This window comes from Nipponia nippon, unplaced genomic scaffold (assembly GCF_047370975.1).
Source record: "Nipponia nippon isolate SJK-2023a ecotype South Korea unplaced genomic scaffold, ASM4737097v1 scaffold_9, whole genome shotgun sequence".
Lineage (NCBI taxonomy): Eukaryota > Metazoa > Chordata > Aves > Pelecaniformes > Threskiornithidae > Nipponia > Nipponia nippon.
Genome location: NW_028262413.1, coordinates 22,096,421 through 22,114,569, shown reverse-complemented (window position 1 = coordinate 22,114,569; position 18,149 = coordinate 22,096,421). Strand labels below are relative to the sequence as shown.

General features: G+C 37.0%; 1 protein-coding gene across 12 annotated transcripts in view; it reads right to left on the bottom strand.

Moving 5' to 3' along the window:
- Positions 1-18,149, bottom strand: part of ATG7 (autophagy related 7) — a 134,054-nt gene that overhangs the window by 10,827 nt on the left and 105,078 nt on the right. Inside the window, exons 19-22 of one of the 12 annotated variants that reach the window (XR_015701650.1) lie at positions 11,307-11,355; positions 10,856-10,947; positions 6,412-6,683; positions 127-285 (exon numbers count right to left, since the gene is read on the bottom strand). Coding sequence is in view for 2 of the 12 variants with exons in the window: in XM_087745249.1 (XP_087601375.1) it covers positions 11,323-11,355 (33 nt within the window). In the remaining 10 variants the exon portion in view is untranslated. Of the gene's footprint in view, positions 1-126; positions 286-6,411; positions 9,143-9,188; positions 11,356-18,149 lie in introns of those variants that run through there. The other 11 variants (XR_015701643.1, XR_015701647.1, XR_015701648.1 and 8 more) reach the window with 11 other exon arrangements.

Genomic DNA, 18,149 nt, shown 5'->3' with positions numbered 1-18,149 from the left:
GGAGATCTTCTCATAGGTAGACAGGCCCTGACCAGAAAAAGGGATGTGCTAAGACCTGTCAATAGCCAAGGAAATTAACTGAAGCTCTTAGGACGAATGTAAGCTGCTCAAAGCCAATTACAATACCTCTGATGGGAAAGCTCCCAAACTGGGGCATCCTTGATCCATTGCTCCTAAAGTCTCAAACAGGAAGCCAGTCTCTTTATAGCTGTCTTTCCTGGTTCTCTTCCAGGTTCCTCCTCTTCTGGCACTTCTGCTTTTCTTCTGCCCGTTCATATCTCCCATCTAGAATGGAAACAGGGGAGGAAAAGAAAATATTAGCATGGTAGGAGAAAAGAATTATTGGAGCTTCATTACAACAGAGATTTGGGGCAGTGGGCAATGATTTCAAAGGAGCTCAGTTTATTTACTCTTCTCTCATAACTGAAATCTTGTACTTTTTTTGTGAAAAGTTTAACTGGGGAAAACAGCCAATGACTACACAGTGAAAGTTTAGTAAAACACAAAAATGTCACTAACACCACTGTATAGTCCAACAAATTACAGGTCATGGCAACTTATTTACACCTTGTACTTGAATCATGAACAGTTCTCTGTATTTCACTCAGGAAATGGACAAAAAAAAGTTGTTTTTTTTTTTCTCCTCTGGAGTACATGTATAATACATGGTCAGAACTAATCAAGAAGAGTTTGTTAATTAAGAAAATTAAAAAAAAAAAAACAAACCAAAACAGGTCCAATTCTTACTTTCTTCTTGCTTCTTAATTCTTCTGTTCCATTACCAAAGTCAATGCACACCTTCCTTTTGCAAATTAATCCAAACCTTTAATTCTAGGGGACAGAAACTTTAAATGGCAGTGCAGGCCCTGGAGAACACAACTGATGTTATTTCTAGCCACTCTCAGACTGGATTGCTAAGTTATATTACCCTGATTTCCAACCGTGCTAACAACCCAGGCTTAATGTGGATTTGAATCCCTTTGGGAGTAGCATGCACTTACTGTGAAACAAACAGTTAAGCTTCTAGCAGTCAGATTGGTAACAAACAACACAAGCCTCAAAACCAGAAACTCATTTTAAAAAAGTGCACTCAACTAACTTTTTCCTTTTCTGTATTTCTTTTCCACAAGACTAACAAAGCTCTTTTGTGACTCCTCACTATTTTAGCTGATTTGTTACACAAAACCTAATGCTCATCCTGGTAAGCATATTTTCCAGTACATACATGCAAGAAAGAGCAAAACTGAAACAGCAAGCATTTAAAAGTTAACAATAGGTTTATTTAATCCTCTTTTACACACATAAAAATTTTAAAATACATGTTTAATGTAAGATTGTCTTTACATTTGAAATCAGACTCCTTTTAGAATTCCAAAACCCAGTTTAAGACAACATCAAAGTCTGGCTTAGAGCATCTGAAGTTGGGCATCCAAAAATTGAGGCAAATGAATTTCACTAACCACTTCTGAACTCCTTGTCCAAACTGATTAAATTAAAAGGCATTAATAGACAATGTTAGAGACGAGATATACCTGTACCATCTCTAATACTTATACTATACTATTGCCTAGCTGACTCAATCGAGATTGGTCTTGCTGTACTAGGCACTTACTCCGCAAAAGAGACTCTACCAAGCAAAGCCCAGACAATGGATGGGAGGCGGAGATGATGTGACTTTCTTTGGCTTCACTGGGGGTCTGTGGTACAGCCCATGTGTTCTGCCTCAATCCATCTTCCCATGTCTATGACTATTATGGAGAGGACAAATTTGCTTTAAATAAGCAGTGTTTTTAAAAATCACAATAATTAATTACATTAATCTCCAAACTGTGAAAGCGGGAACATAACATTTTGGCTTAGAAAATTTCTGAAGCCACAATCACCTACTACTATAGCAACAAAATAATTTAAAAACAGTAATTTGGTCATATTCTGAAACAACGTTCTGCTGCACATCCTCGTGGCATGAGCGTCAGCCCCCTCCTGACATTCAAGTGACATTTAAATCACATTCTGTTGCAGTATCTCAGATCAACAGGTGTCTTGTTACTGTCTGTTCCTAGCTGATTTTTAAGCATTGGATATCTTGATTTTATCTATCAGAATCTCTTAATGACATTTCCAAATACTAACAACAGGAAGCTGAATTAAGTAACAGATACTATCATTGTTGGAAATGAAACTAGACTATCTCCAGCAACAGGGAAACGCTGTACACACACCAGCTGACTTGCTCCCTGTTTGTCCCTTGCAAATCACAGTCTGGTTACAAAGAAGCCTATCTTACGTTTGTAATATTGGACTGCTAAGCACTACTGAATTCCTATTCAACAAAATATAGTTAGTAAGTAATTGAAATGTCTTACCCTAGGATTTCTGAGAGCACTAGTCACATAAGCATATCAAGCAGTTGGTGCGAATGATCTGGCTATGTACTATATACATCAGCTGCTGCCCTGCAGGGCTCATGGGGCAGAATGTGTATAGCCCATTCATTCCTAACTGCTGCCCTAGAGAAAAGGACAAATACTGTCTAACTGCATGCAAGAGACATACAATAGTAAACATTTTGATTAGGGGAAAATTGTCTTTATATCTGTGTGACCAAATAATTGTAATGTTATTACATTTATACCACCTATCATCGCAAAGCATTCCCAACTTAGTACCAATAACAACTATTGCTCTAATAGCCATCGGGTGGAACTTGAGTAAGAGTTTTTCATTAAAAGTATGCATGACCCCTGCACAAAGGTAATTTAGAAAATGAAAGATCCAAAGGAAGCTGAACAGCAACTTTAGGAAGGTAGGATGAAATAAATTAAAAAAAAAAAAAAAAAAAAGGAAAGAAAAGAAAATAAATTATTAGAAAGAAAAGAAAAAGAGATACAGAAGCTTTGTTTAGGACTTTGGCTTAGTGTGTCACCTGAAAAATAGCTTTAATTACATGGTTCTTAATAGTGCCAAAGTTTGACATGGATTGACATAATTGGAAGAAAGACCATTACCTACGGTAGTCACCAATACCACCTCCCTGAATACATGGACTTTCTTTGAGCTTTCCTTTAAAGTGCAACCACAATGGCACTGCCTGCTCAGTGAGAACCTACACAGTCAAAGCACAACCAAAAGGACATATCTAAGGTCTCTGCTGCACTAATTTCTATAGAGTTCGAAAACTGCTACTATTTAAACAGAAGGACAGCGATCCTTTGCTCATGACAATAATAAATAAATGCAACACTTTTATAGCCTGTCCATGAACTCTATGAATAAATGACCTAGACAGACATCCAACTTGTCACATTCCTTTGATGACAAGAATTCCTGACATTACTTTTAACAACAGTTGAACACCCAGCTCCTGCAGTGACATCACTGGGGGTTCTGTCCAAGAAAGAAATGCAGATACAGCAGCTGCCCGTCCCCCCATACCATGCTTACCTGCTACAACCACTGCTCCTGCTGGCTTTGGAGACACTCTGCAAAGAAGCAAACCTTACTCCAGCTCCTTCTATTTCAACCATGTATTTATACAGCATTATCATTGAAAAGTATCAGTTGCAGGAAAGGAAACACTGAAATCTACCAAGAATCTCCTGCAGTGCAAATACACACTATTGAGAGCAGCGAGGGAGATCCATTAAAATTCCCCAGTAGCATGAAAACACATTTCTTTTGTTTGCGTTACTTCCAAAATAATAATGGAAAATTATGCTCAGACCTTTTCCTTCCTACCCCGTCCCCCTCCCTCCACAGATCAGGAGTGAATTAAGAATGCTTTATAACAACAGAACCTCTACTAAGGCCTAATTACAATTATTTCATTCATAAATAACTTGCGTAGAAATGCGGATCTCCTGTTTTAAGTGAACTTCAATATTGGTGATTTCAACAATTGAAAAGGATAAAACACATGCAGTGTGGTTAGTCATAATGGCAAGGCTGCCTCAGATAATTAAAACTCCTCATCCCCTCCCCCCTCACAAAAAAAAACCCAAACAAAACAAAGCTGCAAGTATTAAAAGAAAAACCAACAGTCCCTATTTAGGAAACAGGCAATTCAAACAAGACTTGCCGGTGATGTCATTTCATTTATACGTTGCCTGAGTCACAGGTTCCTGAGGAAGTGGTAACACCTACAGAATTACTGTATAAAAGTCAGACTTTGAAGCATGAAATGAAAATAAAGATACTTAAAGACAAAGCAAAACCCCCAAGCAAAATCATACCTACTTTATAGATTTCCTCTCCTCTTACACTAACTTGAAAGAAGTCTGTCACTAGAAATTAATTTGCTTGTTTGTCCACATCCCTCCCTTACCAGTGAGGCACCAAGCACTGGGTGTGGGGAGGAGATACTCACAGGGAGAGGAAAGGGGGGGGGGGGGGGGGGGGGGGGGGAAGGGCGCCAATTTACTAGCTGTCAAAAACTAGAGTTCAAATGCATTCAGAGTGGGCCAGACTTGGAACCTCCACGGCCCTCGCCTTTCTTCCAAGCCTATTGACATGATGTGGAAACAATTTTAGCAGCATTTCTCCTCACAGTTTTAGCCCATACTGGTTTTGATTTAGAAAGTAAAATCATGCCAGAAATGAGACGCCAGCTTGCATTTCAAATGCACTGGACTCATGCAGCACTACCTCGCAGGGATGCATCAACTACAGTTTCTTAGAGGGTGCACGCATTAGACCAAAAGAGAAATTGAGGAAAACGCTACTGACCTCCTCCATAAGAATGAAACCAGAATAATGTCTCCCTTTTCTTATTTAAGTAGTGCATGATAGTATTTCACTAACAAATCAAACAATGAATCATTCTGCTGAGATCTTACAAAAATCAAATGTCCTGGTGCCAAAAAACAAACTGAAGTTACACACAAGCCTAAATTTTTGGATGCTCAAAGGCTACTGAAGCAGCAATCCACAGCCAAAGAATCTAAGAACAGAAAGTAATTGTATGGGAAAGGAGCGAAGTTACAAAGAATAATTTTTTTTAAATTGTGCTTTTGATTTGCAGCAGTACAACACTATATGTATGCTTCTGTCTTTTCCTGTTAGCTTACTAAAATATTTTGTTAAGAAGTAATTTGAAATTTTTAGCATTTAAAATGAAATGCACGTGTGCTGTGACCTTCAGTTCCAGAGGCAAAGTCCATTGTACTTTATATCAATGTCCTATATAAACATCTATTCAAAGAACAAGAGGAAACAGGCATTTGCACTGCTATAGTAGATGGAAAGACAGTGTGTACTTCATGCCAGCCAGGAAACATAATGAGTTTGTTTTTAGAACTCCTGACTGCCCCTTTTTATCCCCAAACCCAAGGAAGTGCCTGCAAGAAGCTACAATGGCAAGGGAGTACTGGCCTGATTAAACAGAAAGAAACTATGCTATTTCTTTTGCAAAGTTCAGACAAACAGCTGATGGGTTCTGAAAATCTTTTCAGAGAACGTCCTAAATAATTCCACCAGATTTGAAAAAAATGCCATGCTTAAGTTACAACAGGCAGATAATATTGCCAATTATTGAGGGCAACAGTTAGAACCTGAAATTATAGATGGTTGGAGTACTCATCTGCATCCATATTCTGGAGTGAGATCATTTGAACTGGGAAATCAGGTGAAAAAATTGCTGCCCTAAGATACAGAATACCTTCAGGTACTTAACATCATTGCTACTCAAGCTTATTGCTATTCATTCTTTTGGGAGTAGCTTCAGTTTCCCTTCCGCAGTGCCAATTTCCTTGGCCAGGCTGAAATAATCCTCAAGTGACTCACTCAAAAGACTTCACTACAACCTGGACAAAACACCAATCATTGGCTGATGGAAGAATACGGATTGCTGAATTTCAGCTACTGTACTTAAGAGAAAAGTGGGTACAAATTAGCCCAAGCCACAGGCTATTTTGGTTAACACTACATGACTTCAAACAATAGTCAAGAATACTTCAGCAAAACAATGGGTCGGAGCAACAGACCAGTTTCTTTGACCTGGGATAACTGAGAATGAAAAACATAGATATTCTTTGCTAAGTACATATATCCAATTTCCATACATTTTACAGTTGAGGAGTTCTTAAAGTTTAAGAAAAAAAGCATGGAGCGTTAACCTCTCTGTGTCAACCGAGGAGTAGTGCTACCACAAAGCAAGGAGTCCTGCGGTCTGTCCTTTTGTCAATCAGTGCTCACTATGAAGTGTCACTGTTGTCAGTGGTAGTGGACCAAAGGGGATTAATAAAAGTAAAATGAGACTGAAAACACTGTAAACAAATCGTTAGTTTTTTTTATTTCAAAACCTGTCCAGTGCTGCCAAATAAGAAAATGCACTCTTTAAAAATGATTACACTGGGTAGCTGAAGTGATAGCAGACAGGGAAAATCTGTATTCATTTCAAACCTAAAGCATTACCTGTGTGGTGCCACAGTATTTTTAAACACTGTTAGGGTTCTGGAGAATGTCCAGGCAGCTGCAAGGGAAAGAGAGCTGGAACTGACATGGGACAGGTAGGTAGGTTTTGCATAGGTTAGGAATTTACACATTGCCAGACTTGGACAGTCCAAAGTCCTTCCAGTGTGGTATTTCTGTCTTTTACAACAGTTAATCCAGGTGCTCTAAAAAAGGTGCACAACACCTTTTCAAGTTTCATTTTGGCAGGATATGCACAACATCTGCACTGAAAACTTAAAAAAAAAAAAAAAAAAAAAAAAGAAAAGGAATTAATGAAGCCATGTCAAAAGATTCAGAAAAAAAAATAGTAACAGGCTCAGGACATCTTCCAGATTATGTTTCTTAGGAAGTCTGCTAAAGTTTACCATGTTGCAAATATTTCTTTAATGGCTCTCTTTGGAGCATAATTGCTTATTTGTTTCTAAGGAAAAATATTGCATTATTATTAAAAAAAACCACCAACAACCAACCAAACAAAAAAGAAACAAAAAAACAAACCCTGAAAAATTGGGTACAAAAATTTGGAAAAGTAGCAAGGAAAAATCCCACCATCTAGCTGTTCATGCTCTCTTCAGCTTTTGTGTACTCTCAATGCAAAGTTACAGTACAGCAAACATTAAATCAATGGACAGGACGAGAATGGCTATTTGCACTGCTAGAACACTAGCTGGACTTGCACTGCAGAACAGCTGGCAGAATGACAAAGAAGGTTGACTATGTGTTAGCTTGCAATTATTGATTTTTGAAAGAATGTGAGCTATCCTTCCTATTCCCTTAAGAACAGAAAGTTATGACTCTCCTTGAACTCTTAAGATACAGTTATACGCTGAAGAGAAACTATATAAAAATATCCTCCTGGATTCTGTCATGGCTCTTAACAATTCTGTAAGAAACAGGCAGAGTTGTTCTTGATCAACAGCACCAAAGCTGGTATCAGAAGCTTAGTGATCTTTTCACACATTACTGGCATTAATGAGAATCCCGCATACCAAAGTCTATTCTCAGTCACATCTCGGCAATCTCACTGTTTTTACGATTTGGCTTGAAAAAGAGGAAGAAAGCTCAAAGAAAGTTTGGAGCTGGGTGAACTCTTCATGGCCCAACACTGTCCCAGAGTAGTGCAATGATGAGCTAGCTATTAGCAATTCCAATTAGACTAGTTAACATACATTTAGAAAGAACTCGTTCCATAAGAGGGAGAAACAAGTGCTATATGACTCTACAGTGCATACTGAAAAGTTCAGAAATACATAAAACCCATTTCACTAAGAGTTTTCCATGAGAGCACAAGTGAGAAATTAAAAGAAAATGCTTATATATGGAAAAATTATTCAATTTTGCTAATACTTCTGTTGGTGAGCAGCCAAATCTTATACAAAGAATTAGAAAGAACATTATACAGGAATTGGGAATATCAAAGATGACAAAAATGAAATTTTCGTTATGTCACTGAACTTCTGTGAGGACACAATACCAAAGCCATACAGAACACCAGGAAGGGAAAAGTATTTTTCCAGGCTCAAGCTCAAAGATTTTAAGGGCCGGAGCGATCACTACAGGTTCCTTTGATGTGCCAAAATAACTGTTGTCCTGTTGACTTCTACTGAAGCAGAATCTCCCTTTAGTTCTTGGGAGTCATTAGCTTCCTAGGAATATGAAGCCTATGGTTCCATTCCTTGGTGATTTTCTAGACCAACCTATCTGGGCCATCATGAAGTGTCATTTTCAAATTTGTACCCTTTCTCCCTTGTAGAGGTCAATATTGAAGGCTTAAGACTCAAACTACCCCATGCTCCATGGAATGGATTGTCATGTGGGCTGAAGGCTGAACCACCTACTGGCTACGATTCTGCTGGCTTTAATGGAGCTAAGACAATTTACACATGATATAAAGGGCATGCCCTAAGTGAAATTTATTCCCGGTCGACAGACTACGACACAGGTAAAGAGGATTTAATGGCAGATTGTGAAAGCAAGGATGAGAGCAAGTGAGGGCTTTAAAGAACAAAACTCTCATACAGAATCTCAAGTTCTTCACTTCCATGAATGTGGTACTACTCTGTAACAAATTCTAGACTTCAGCCAGCAAACACACTGAAGGGATGACACCAAAGAAAAATTGTAGTCAGAAGAAGTGTGAAAGCAAAACAGAGGCTATCATTCCACATGTTTCTATAATACTCAAGCACAAAAATGATGTCAACAGCTCTCCATTGAGATCTGTGGTCTTCTAACACTATTAGATGACTCCCCAGACGTGAAATGTAGCTGTCATAGTTGCCTTCTGGGAGATATCCCATTCACACTGCCATATAATGCCATTACATTTCTGTTAGTTTAGAAAGATAAGTAGGTTCCTCTGAGGCTGTTCATTCCTCTTCCCAACAGATTCGGTTTATCCCTGAAAAGCCACGGTAGCTGTTGGGTTCTACAATGCAAGTATGAGTTTGGGCTCTTCACTGGTGCCTAGGAGGTCATGGCAGCAGAAATAAAATTTAAATCCTACCTCCTTAATGAAGAAAGGTCAAAGTTTAGCTTCTTCCATTAAACAGCAATAACTGGAGCTGAGGACTGTGCCGAAATCCTGCCACTAAGTGCATACAAGCCAGTAAATAAATGTGCTTATCTGTTAATAATATTTGAATGTGCATTCATTCATTTGAATTCTCATGATTTCTCACTCAGTAAATGCCTAGAAATTGAGTAAAAGCAAAATAAGAACAATTCTGGTCCACAAGGAGAAAGAAAACAACATTATAGTTAGACAACGGAAGTTATTCCAAGTCAAACTGAAGTGTTTCTGAACATCAGAGACATCTGGGAAGCATATGTACAGGAAACAGCTCAGCCTGAGAGAATTGTATGTTACTGAAATTACAGAGGTAAGGAAACATTACATTAACCCTGAGTTTTGAACCTTTCGATCTTGTATACTTCTGCAGTTAAATAGATACTTTCAGTGTAAAGCTACAATGTAACTTTAACAGGATAAGCAGAGTTTCAGATATTTAAAATAATTATTAATGTTTATCAGATTTCAGAAAGATGTCTAGTTTTCAAGTTTTAGATAATGAAAAACTGCAAAGATACTTTTAAACTCCACGGTCAGCAACTCCAAAAGATAAAAATGCAGATCATTCCCTTTAAACTACCCTGGCACTGATTCATGATTCTGGATGGACTACAGCACAGCTACCAAAATGGAAGTCACTTGAGCTCGTAACTAATTACGTCCATTAACAAACTGCTTTAAAATGGACATGGCGTGTTATCAACCTTATTGTTCATTACCTGACCACCAAAAGATCAGTTTCCTATGATTACTAGTCTTTCAAAAAATATATGATTCGTATATATTTTTATATTACAATGAAGATAGCTAAACAAGACATTCCCTTAAGGCTACTTAAGAAATCATGTAAATGTAATTAATATGATAGTTAAAATAAATAGAAATTATAGCTATTTTAGACACTTGATGCAAACCTCAGCATGTTTCAAGAAATCTTTTTTTATGATCAGAATATGGGAGTTGCAGATATCCTTGGTTTTAGGCAAATTTGACCTGACAGAACTTCTGATGTGGCATAAGAGAGAAACTGTGAAATTATCTACACCAAATATTCACAGCTTATGTTAAGGAAGGAACTAAAATAATTGGATTAACCAACTAGTTTTCATCATATATAAAGGAAATAAACGCTGTTTGGCAGATGAAGTGATTTGCATTTTTTCTGAGTGAGTTAGTCCATAATCCTCACAATATAAAGCCATAAAAGGGATTTCAAGTGTACTTCTAAAACCTATTCCAAGATAAAAAACAACAGATTCACTTTCAATTTTGTAGTAATGTACTTTGATATTTTACAAATCCATTTTTCTCAAGTTACCTTTTAAACTCAAGGATTCTCAAACTACTGTTTGTGCTCAGCCATAATCTCTGAAGCCTTTCCTAATGCTGCAAAAATTGAAAACCTTAAAATCCAACCGAAATGAAAATCAGAATTGCTCTTTTTTAACACCTGTAAAGTACTGCATGACAGCACCCAAGAATAGCAAAGTTGGAGAACCAATTTCTTATTTCGGTTAAGCGTTTCTCGACAAGTTTTGACTGAATCAATGATCCTCCCCCAAAAGCAATTTTTACTACGTAACACAGCCTTCTCTAAACTTCAGGGGAGTCTGATGATGATATCAACCCACTTTGGTCTTTCCTGTGTAAATATAAGTCAAATCACTTTTTTTCCATAGCATGAAATTATGAGATCTTTACAGAGAATGACACCTCCGTTGACTCAGGCAAGAACAATCATACTGTAACAAAGAAAAGGGAATCAATTGTACTATAAATATGTACTTTGAAACAGCAAGCAATGTGGTGTAGGCAGTAGGTGTAGGTTCTTACCTACTCCTGCTCTCCTTTAAAGATGCAGTTTAACTCCCAATAGCAGAATATTCTCAATCTTAATAATAAATTCCAATTAAAGGGGAACAAATCTGGGAAAGATGAAAAAAGACATTTAGACATGCTGCTTAGACATGCCCATTGACAAGCAAAATAAAAACTGGGACAAATAAAACACCAAAGTCTACTTAAGCAGCATGTTTTATATGTAAGCCATATTTAGAAACTAAAAAAGACTATGAGGCTTAAACATAACCACATTGCTTTAGTTATTTACATAATAAAAATGAAAATGTGGAGAGTTATATCCATAACAGACTGCTTTTAAGGTGAAGATATTAATGTCAAAATGTGGATTATGTTTGTAGCAATCAGAATGGGTAAGTAATCATTAACTTGTCAAATAACAGATAAAAGGCAGTGCTGCAGTCCAAAGTAGGTCATCTTCCACCTTATTCAGCTGATTTTCAGACTGTTTCATCATCACTCATGTCCCAGATCTGCAACAAAAAAAGGAAGGCTAATTTTAGTTTGTGGAGTTCAAATATGCTTTTAATATACCTTTATAAAATTAGTATTACTATTTAAAAGGCAAGAATAAATAACATTTATGGACTGTTGACTAGCACCAATGGAGCTTTACATAAAATTCAGTATTTTTCTCTTCTGTTAACAACCTACACACCATTCATTATTTGTAATTTTGGGGGTATTTTTTAACATATACTTTTCAGCATTTGTTCCTGAACTGGCAGTTTGGTTATTTGCTATTTATTATCATTTACAGTAAGCTGTAAACTAAAAACCAGACATTTTGTTTTGGTTTGCTGACTCACTGGAACACACTTAATCTGGATAATAACTTATAATAAATAGCATACTTTACTAAACGCTGCAGAAAATTTTCAAGACATTCATGAAGAACTAATTGTTCTCCAAGACTTCATTTTGTACTCAAATATTAGATCTCATAAATAGCAGCATGAAGATGAAAAGTTATATGGCAATTTATACTTTCCTATTGTTTAAAGAAATTTAAAAACTACACAGTTTTTTTTTCCTGCAGTACAATATAATTGTACTTTTACTTTGCTACTTGCCCATGTTCAGTAAGCATTTGTAGATTGGGGGGAAAAAAGCGAATATTTTCACAAAATATCAAGGAATCTGGTATCCTTGCGAACATACTATGGTGAGTATTACACCAAATTCATACCAGTTACCAGGGAGCAGAATGCATGATCTGAGGAAAAATACAGGGACTTGCAAGCACAACTATTTAGCAGGGGGTGGGGGAGAACATATTCTGATTATATGCTACAAGCTTTATCTTCCAGAGAAATGTGGGTGCTCTTAAAAGGCTTTTTATGATTTTCTGGAGGTTTAGCTCATGGCAAATAGCCTCTTTGCACTTGGCAGGGCTTGCAGTAGCTTGGGATGAGGACTAACATGGGTTAGTTAAATTAAATTAAATTAAATTAAATTAAATCCAACTCAAAGCTTTGAGTTGGATTTAATAATATCATAATATCACTTTTATAATATATAAAACTTCATCTCCGACTTAGAGCATTTCAAACTTGCCTAAATTAGCAGCAACACAGCTGGAGTACCATGACAAGTCTTTTTGATTACAAGAACAAGAATGCCATTTCCCTGGCATACAGCACTCCAAACTGTGAGTCCCTCACTGCAAATGACCTAACAAAAAAGGAGCAGCATCAGTCCCTGTGGAAAATGAAATTCAGTTCATTTGTTCCAAAACATAATTTGTGTGTTGGCATAAAGCGGCCCACTAAGTTATTCTCTCATTTTACATCCTGACCACTAAAATATATCCAAAGAAATAGAAAACGTGAACAGTTATTTAGACTGTAAATTCTTCAGGGCACAAAGCAGTATTTTACACGTAGACAGTGTCTAGTACAACGGAGCAGTGTTCACAGTTCTATCGTCTAACACACGTGCATTAGTGTTAGACAAGTAAAAAATACAAACAACCCCATTTCTAGATAGGCAACAATGAATATTGACCTATAACTTTAATAAACCCCTTCAACACGAAATGTAGTATTTCTGGAATTTGAAAACATTCTGAAAAAAGGTCTTCATATCCAATCTCAGAAAACTCTTACTCATATAAAATCAAACATTTCTATGCAGTGTACAAGCTGTGCAAAATGAAAACTCTCAATGGCAAGATTTTCTCAATTCCTAGAAGCGTTGCAAAATGGTGGTGTAAATCCTTATGGAAAACACTGAAGGAACAGTTTGTTTACAGAAGGAAAAAAGAGTTTTCATCCTGCCCTAGATGAGCAGCTTGGAGCTTGCCAAGGCAAACACAAAAGTCCAGCTCACCAGTCAGGGTCAAGGATGTGGAAAATAAATACAAAAAACAAAATCTTTAAATAGAGTTTATGGTATGATTCAAGCTGGCAAAAAGCAAGAAATCCAAAGTTCAGACTGATAGCCCATCTTTGTCTAGCCCACTCCAAGTTTTGAAAACAAAGCCCATAGACTGCAACCCTCACAAACACACCTCTCTGTCAAAGCAGCACAATAAATACTTTTAAAAATACACCATGAGGTGATTCAAAGGCAAAAGTGAAAGAAGCCAAGCGACAGCCCTGAAGAAGTCTTCCTTATCTACTAAACAGATATACTGGGAGCGTAGCCAGCTTCTCTGCTCTGTGCTTTCCCATCATCTGCTCTGATCTGAACAGTGTGGGTGAGAAGGCAAGTACACTCTCTGTTTTGTTTGTTTGTTTTTACGGAGGAAGGCTGGTAAGGGTGCCAGTTACATTACTAATTTTGTGATAAGAAAATACTTCCATCCAGGAACTAGCTAGCTGTTCCATAATTCCTGTAAAGCTCGGAGAGCCTTTTCGCTTTACACGTCTAACGTGCAAGGCTTGCATTACTCTAACACCCCACACAATACAAACAGCAGCTCCAACGGCACTGTAATTTCTTTTTGTTGAAACTAAAGGGAAGAAAGCAGTTCCCTGTATTTGGCCTTAACAGTCAAAGACAGGCAACCCATAGAGGGCCTCAAGTCACTTGAAGACTAACAGTCCAAGCACATCGCACAGCCAGCAGCAGGGCCTACTAGGTAATTTAAGAAATAACAGTATTGTTAACAGGAGGATGAAAGTGAAGCAAAAAGAATGACAATTAAATTTTCTCCTATATAAAGCACACCTCTTTTCTAGGACTCTTTGAACATAAAAATATTTGCAAAAAGGCTGAAACTGAGGTTCAGAGGTATTTAACTGCTATGCAAACATCCTGGATTGTGGAGAATTATTTTCAAACGTTTGAAAAGCATGCTATTATTTTACTTCCAGAAGAACCGACAGTTTTATAAGCCAGTTTACACTTCTTCAAACTATCATAGCAGTCACAACAACAGCACTGCGTGTTGTGTCTTACTAATGTATGTAAAGAACAAAGTAGTAGCACCTTAATAAATGACACGCAGAAGGGAGAACATGAAACAAAAGGGGAAAATTCAATACAAAAGTTGACAATTGCATGTTAACCTAAAGAAAACAAGCTATACTGTGCAAAATAAGTTGTGTTAAATGTCAATACTGATAGCTAAATTATAATACATCATAGGCTCTTAGTTACTAGGAATACACCTTTTCATGAAAAGATGTTTATAATAGATAGGCTATTACTACACAAACTTTGGTTATTACTTCAAAAGAGTGAAACCTTTAAGAGCAGAAATCATGAAATATGGAAAGCCAGGAAAGACAATGTCTAAAACGACTGTCACGCCAACAATCTGATATCTAAACGAAGCTGTGAATTTGGACTTTGTTTTCAATTCTCTTCTGTCCTGCAGCACACCTGGGTGAGGCAAACCTAAACACAGCTACAGGCAATGACACGAGAAGTCATAAAATAGGAAGATAATAAACCAGCTGTCAAAACCAACCCAGTTTGTACAAATCTGGACAGATTATCTGAATGCACCTGTTTCTTCAAATACGTGCTTTTATATTCAAACTTCTTTGTAGAGGGTCTTAAATTTCAGATGCAAATTATGTCTCTTCAGGATAAGAGAAGAAATCCTGCACTTGTTTTCTTGAAATTACAAGTATTATTTTCTTACATAATAGGAAGAATGCGGAAAAAAAACCCTGTGTATTAACTTAACTGTTCATACGTTCCCAGTGATTGCTTTTACCCAGTTGCAGATTGCATGTTCAATAACTCCTACTGAACAGAGAGTTTTGCATTTCCTTCATGCAACAATAACACCTGCTACCTGAAATTTAACTTCCACGACAATGGTTCCAAAATTGGTGTTCACCTACTGAAGTAGGTAGGGGCTTTGCATCTTAGAATTAACACACGTAATTCAAATAGATAACTACTGTTTATCTTATAAATAAACTTGCAAGAATATAAACATACCCTTAGGGTATTCTTAAAAGTTTCTTGCCAGCATGGATCTAGCAGGATTTGCCACAAAAATGACTACCTCATTAAGAGAGGCAAAACAAACAAACAAACAACCCCCACAAATACTATTTTCTATACACAACTGAGATAAATTTACATACACCTGTACCAAAACACACTGCTTAGAAAAACCTGGAATAGTTTTATTATGCAAGCCACAGTATTTACTATATTATAAATGATCCAAATATGATGAAGAGTAAGTAAAGAGTAAAATTCTACAAGCAGAGACAAGGGCTGAAAATTAGACATTACATGTATCAAACAGCACAGCTGAGTATCACATGAGAACATAGAGCTTCCCAGATCAATTAAGGCTTATCATGTCTTTGATTTAGAAACGTACACTTACTCGGGAAATCTAAACAAATGAACAAAGAATACATTCAAACATATGTTTAAATTTAAAGCAACTACATTATTTTATAGCTATAAAATGTGAGCTTTTTGATAGATATTAGGTTAAACATATTTTTGTTGTGTGCTCTACCAGAGAGACAATACATTAGAACTTCTGGCAGCCTAAATTACTTTACAAAATATGTGTGTATGTGTGTCTAAATATACTTGTACTAGAAATGAACTAGACATAGCAGGCTGCATTAACACTCCTTGTGTGACTTGTTCAGTACTCTTCTTGGTCCACTGGCTGTATCTCTCAGGAACGGCAACAGAAATGAAATTGCAACTTGAAATTCATTAAATGCCTGCAAGTTCTAACACGCAACTTTTTCAGACTTCATGGTATAGACTTAGGGATAATTATAAAGTTCAGCACCCTCCTTTCATCTTGGATACCTGATGCACAGTAAGCACTACCCTTCATCTTACTGAAACTGAAAACACTTCAAGCATTTTGCATATTCAGGAATTCCTTCCCCATCCCCCTTTCCCAAAGGAAAAAGAGCCGTAAATGAACAACCAACATGAACAGTATTCTACACTAACGTGAGCAGTTAGCTTTGTTCAGAATGTATATCTAGATGCATGTCAGAGCCTGCATAGTGCACTCTACGGTAAAGTATTTTCTTTGCTATCTAAGAAACCAAAGTAATGCACTTAAACTAGGATCCACTCTTGCTCCCAGTGGCAAGAGCTTATCCTACAACAATCGCAGCGGTTCCCCCACAACAACTGTTCATCCAGTCCACACCTAACCGTTCTTCTACAACAGATTTCTATTTCTGCAGCAAGATACAGCTAATTTTTTTCAGACTAACTTTCTACAATTAAACTATAGCTAAAATCAGTTGTGGCTACAATGTGAAGAATTAACTACAGACTATCAGATACTTCTTACTTCAGTTGACACAGAAATTACGAACTTACACACAACAAGAAATTAATCTTAAAAAAAAAAAGCCAAGGATTATTAAAACTGCGTTTCTTTCTTCAAGCTGCTTTATTTGAATAGCAGGTAGAGGAAATCATGGATAATTTTTCGAGATCCCTGCACACAGTGGTCCTACCCTAGCTAGCTGACAGGGCTGACAAATTCTTGGCATCCCTAGTACTTACACAAGTTTTTTTTTTTCTGTCTCTGCCTTCACAGCCTTTCCTGTCTGAATGGTTTACCATCTTGCAATAAAATTCAAGTCCATCATTTTCTCATTGATGGTGTCCCTGATGGATGCTTGTTTCCCCTTTATAGCCTTCCCAAAATTCTGTATTTTCAGCCCATAACCACAACTTAAAATCTAGGTCAAGGTCATGAGGCATCCTCATTTTGATCTCAATCAACAGCAACCATTATTCTTCAAGTTCCTCTTGCATGCAATTCTCTTGAATATATGGATAATACTTCTCATGAGTGGCCTCACTTTTCATACAAACTGCAAACATTACCCCTCTCAAAATCACCCGACTGATTTCCATCTTGCCAGCTGCAGTATGTTTAAGATTCCTGCCATCATCTTCCAGGACACCTTTTCTTTTTTCCTCTGATGACCTCCATTCTATCATGCTACAGCTGTCCTGAATTTGATTTTCTGTCCCTTCACTGTTTACTCAATTTTTGTAGCCTTTTTATCCAGCACCTACTGCTCTAGGAGCTTGGAACAGAGGGGTCACAGCCTTTTTCTGAAAACATCTTCTTCCAAGATAGGCTTTATACTTTGCTTGACCTACCTACATCTGAGCTGTTACTGCAACAGTTAGTCAATGCACAAATTCAGCAAGCTCCTTAGCACACGGGCTTAGCTGGCTCATACACTTGAAACCAGACCATTTTCTAAATATCTTGTAGAACTGGCATCTGAAGATTCCAAATACTTTGAAAGATGTATTTAAGAACAAAACAGAAAAAGGCAAGTAAACAGTACAGAAAGTATTTGTTTATGGTGTGAACTTTTAGCTAGAAAGCCTTTTTAATATCCTGTAATAATGTGTTCCAAACATATACAAAAAGTAGCACTGGACAGTAATAAGTCCCTTCTGGTTTTACAGCAGTTTTCCTAGGTATTCATCAGATTATCGTATGAAAACATTCACAAAAAGGATTTTTTTTTTTTGCATGGCTAATGGTTAATGAAACAATACAATAAAAGAAACAAAAAAAAAGCATACTAGGGTTTTTTGGTATAACAATGCCTCAGACACACTTCCTTCCATTGTTTCTTGTTTTATGAGGAAAAAAACCAAAGCAGAGAAGCGAGCAAATACAAAACCAATTTCTCTTTCCCTCTAAAAGTGCTTTGGAGCTGAAAAGGACATTTTTCAGGGCACAGCACTTGAGTTGCTGGAATGATGTATACCTAAGAGGATAGTTTCTACTATTAAGATAGTTTCTACTATTACTTTCTTTTCCTCAGGCTCTTAA